Source organism: Entamoeba nuttalli (assembly GCF_000257125.1).
Source record: "Entamoeba nuttalli P19 unplaced genomic scaffold asmbl_7897, whole genome shotgun sequence".
NCBI classification, from domain to species: domain Eukaryota; phylum Evosea; order Mastigamoebida; family Endamoebidae; genus Entamoeba; species Entamoeba nuttalli.
The window spans coordinates 1-3,297 of record NW_008578858.1 but is presented as its reverse complement, the minus strand read 5'-3'; the positions used below and the strand labels follow the sequence as shown (position 1 = coordinate 3,297).

General features: G+C 23.1%; 2 protein-coding genes across 2 annotated transcripts; one reads left to right on the top strand and one right to left on the bottom strand.

Annotated features, from left to right (window-relative positions):
* Window positions 1–493: 493 nt before the first annotated feature.
* ENU1_177400 (apyrase, putative) lies at window positions 494–1,597 on the bottom strand (the record flags this gene model as incomplete). Its single annotated transcript, XM_008861372.1, has 1 exon — window positions 494–1,597. One exon carries the CDS (start codon window positions 1,595–1,597, stop codon window positions 494–496), a length of 1,104 nt encoding a protein of 367 aa, XP_008859594.1.
* Window positions 1,598–2,057: 460 nt separating this feature from the next.
* Window positions 2,058–2,270, top strand: ENU1_177390 (hypothetical protein; the record flags this gene model as incomplete). The annotated part of the gene is made up of 1 exon (XM_008861371.1): window positions 2,058–2,270. One exon carries the CDS (start codon window positions 2,058–2,060, stop codon window positions 2,268–2,270), a length of 213 nt encoding a protein of 70 aa, XP_008859593.1.
* Between the last annotated feature and the right edge of the window lie 1,027 nt (window positions 2,271–3,297).

The following is a 3,297-nucleotide window of genomic DNA, read 5'->3' as shown; positions in this document are numbered from 1 at the left end:
GGTGAAACTCAAAAGATAGGTTGTATGTCAATATAGAAGAAATGGGTGAAAGATTAATAAGCATAAGAGAAGAATATGTTATTGAATTAATTAAAATAGTGATCTACTACTGTACCAGAGAAAGTGAAATAGGAAAAAGCAATAATAATAAAAACAACAGATAATAAAATGATAGAACAGTTATAAAAAGATTAATACACAAAGAGACGTAGACTGGTTAGAAGAAACAAGCGTTAATGCAAATTGTACAATGAATTATTAAAATTATGTTAATAAGAAATATTGAATATTTGGTGTAAATAACAAATTAAAACTTAAACAGCTATATTTGGCACTGAATTTAAATAACTTCATTTAAAAAAAAAGAATAACTTGAAGCAATTAACTTGTTCAATTGCTAATATAAATAAAGCCTGAATATTAGATAAATTACAAAATTAGTTAAATTTTTCAAATAAAATTATTATAAAAATTTAATCTTTTAAATTTTAGATTATATATTTAAAGGAATAATTTCTAAACCTTCAAATTTTTCAGAACCTAATGGTTGTTCTTCCATAACTATCTCTCCATTGACATTTATCATACCAACAAATGACTTAAATTTATTATCAACTTCATATGATTTAAGATAAACTAAAATATCTTCATTGAATGGAAGAACTTTGATGCTTGAAAATCCATGAGTTTTGTCATATTGTTTGTCTTCAATAAGTCTTGGATTATTTAAATTTTCATCCAATTCAATAATATATTTACAGCTATTCAATTTTTCATCTTCTTGTTTATCATAGGCTTTATTGCTACATTTTCTTGGAGCAAAATACCATTTTTTCTTTAAATTTGAATATACAACTGCTTCATTTGTAATATATCCAGGAACTTCAATATTTAGTGCATTTAGAATATTGTTATATACACCCGACCAATCCTCATATTCAAAACTACCTTCTTTATTAACTTTTTGGACATAATATTTATTGGTCCTATCAACCCTTCCTAATGAGTCATACGTATTTGGCCCATGACTTCCTACATACAATTTATCACCTACCACTGTTGCCCATTCATTTTTTGCACCTGATGTTTGATTTCCATTTCCATCAGCAATGATAATCCATGGGTAGAAGTTTTTATGTTCTAAGTCTAGCTGAGCAATAACACCTGTCTTATCATCAAAGACATAAAGGTTATTGAAATATTGGATAACTTCAGATAATTCATTACCTCTTCCATTATAATTTAATTGGGTTTGGGTTTGAAAACTCTTTTGTGTATTTTCTGTAAAACTCCATTTATTATCTATTTTACTAATCATACCAAAATGGATTTTTGAAATAAACTTATTATCTTCAACATTATATTTATCATTGTCACTTACATAAATTAATTGGAATGCAAAAGAATTTTCATTGTATGTGGAATAACCTGACATTGATTCTGGATAAACTAAATCGTTACTCTTAAGAAAAATGGATTTTAAATGGCTTAGTCTTGAATTAGACACTTTTGGATAATCATATATAACTAAAACTTCAAATAAGAATAAAGTAATAACACCAGCAATAAAAATACTAAAAAGTAATAACTTCTTCATCCTATCTAAATAACTATTTTAAGTTCAGTCTAAATAGTTTATTATGAATTTAAATATTTTGAAAATCATTAATTATAAAACATAAAAAAATAAATTTTTTATGTTTTTTACAACATTTTAAAAAAATTTGTTATTTTTTATCAATAAGGTAGATTACTCTAAGATTATTTTTCACATACTTAATACCTGAAAAGGATGAACTGTATTAAATGATTTGGTTGCATAAATATATTAAAAATAAGAAAAATATTAATTAAACATAAATACACATGATATTTTTAAGGATAGATTTTTACGTCAGAACTCAAAGATATTAAAAGTGAACATAAAAATAAAACCACTCAAATTATAAGGACAAATCGTGATGAAATTCAAATAAAAATAACAAGAACATTTTAGAATCTTAGATATTCCACATGTTTCTCTATAAATAGGTGGAAACTAGTTTTTCCAGACAATCATGTCCAGTAATAAATATGCTATTGCTAAGCACACAAAAATTGCTGATAAAATTTATGTTGACCATGTTGTTAAAAAGGATGAAATAGATAAAATTCTTGATGACATGTTTGATTTTGATGAGGTTGATTTTGATATTAACTCATCTACTTCTTCTGAGGCTATTGAAGAAAAACAGCAGCTTTCATGTTCTTTTACGCAGTTGTCTTTATAGATTCAGATTATTATGTAATTCACATCAACAATGATTTTTGGAAGATTTTCATTTTGTCGTTTTTTTAAAAATAGAATTACTACTTTTTAATGTATTTTGTGACAATTCTACAAAACTAACACCCTATTATTCTGTTTTTTTTAATAGAAAATTGGAACATTTTATCATTAAGACGTTATAACGATATTATCCACTAGTTTAAAATCCTATTTATAAAACAAAACCATAAAATTATAAACATTACTTTTTTATGTAATGCCATTTTAGTTACAAATCTAACTCTTCACATTATTGGTATTGATATGTCTTATTTTTAGAACTTAATTCTTAATAATTTATTACTAAATAGAATCTAAAACCTTCCTTTTAGATACACAAAACTTATTTTTTGGTGTAAATAAATATTGAAAATATCTTAACATATTATCTTTCAAAAATTGAAACTATTTCTGTTAATTATGAACGTAGTTTATTTTTCTTTTATTAATTTCTTTGGATTCAATGACATTATCATTAAAATAAAAATAAAATTTGTAACTAAACAATAATCAACAAATTTTATTTTTAGCACAAATTTGTGTTTATCAATCCAAAAAAAATTAATGTATCACTTTTAGCTATTTTTACACTTCTGAACTAATACAAACAATTTTTGGTTATTAATCTTTTGTAAAGGTTACATCATCTTTTTTTGAAGCACTTGATAATTCAGTAATTAGAATTGATTATTTAACACTTAGACATAAAAAACAAATTTATGAATAAAATAGTTTATAAATATAAAATATAAGTATATTATACAAACAATATGAATAAGTCAGATACACAAGAAAGTCTCTGAACTAAATTTTGCATTTACTGTATCAACGAAAATTTTTTTCAAGAAAAATGCTTAACATTAATTTTTCATAAGAATAATTTTATGGATAAATAACATTTTATAAGAAATAATTTTTTGATAAATTGTTATTTTAAAAAATAAAAGAAAAATAATATAATGAATAATAAAAAAGAATAATAAAAAAAG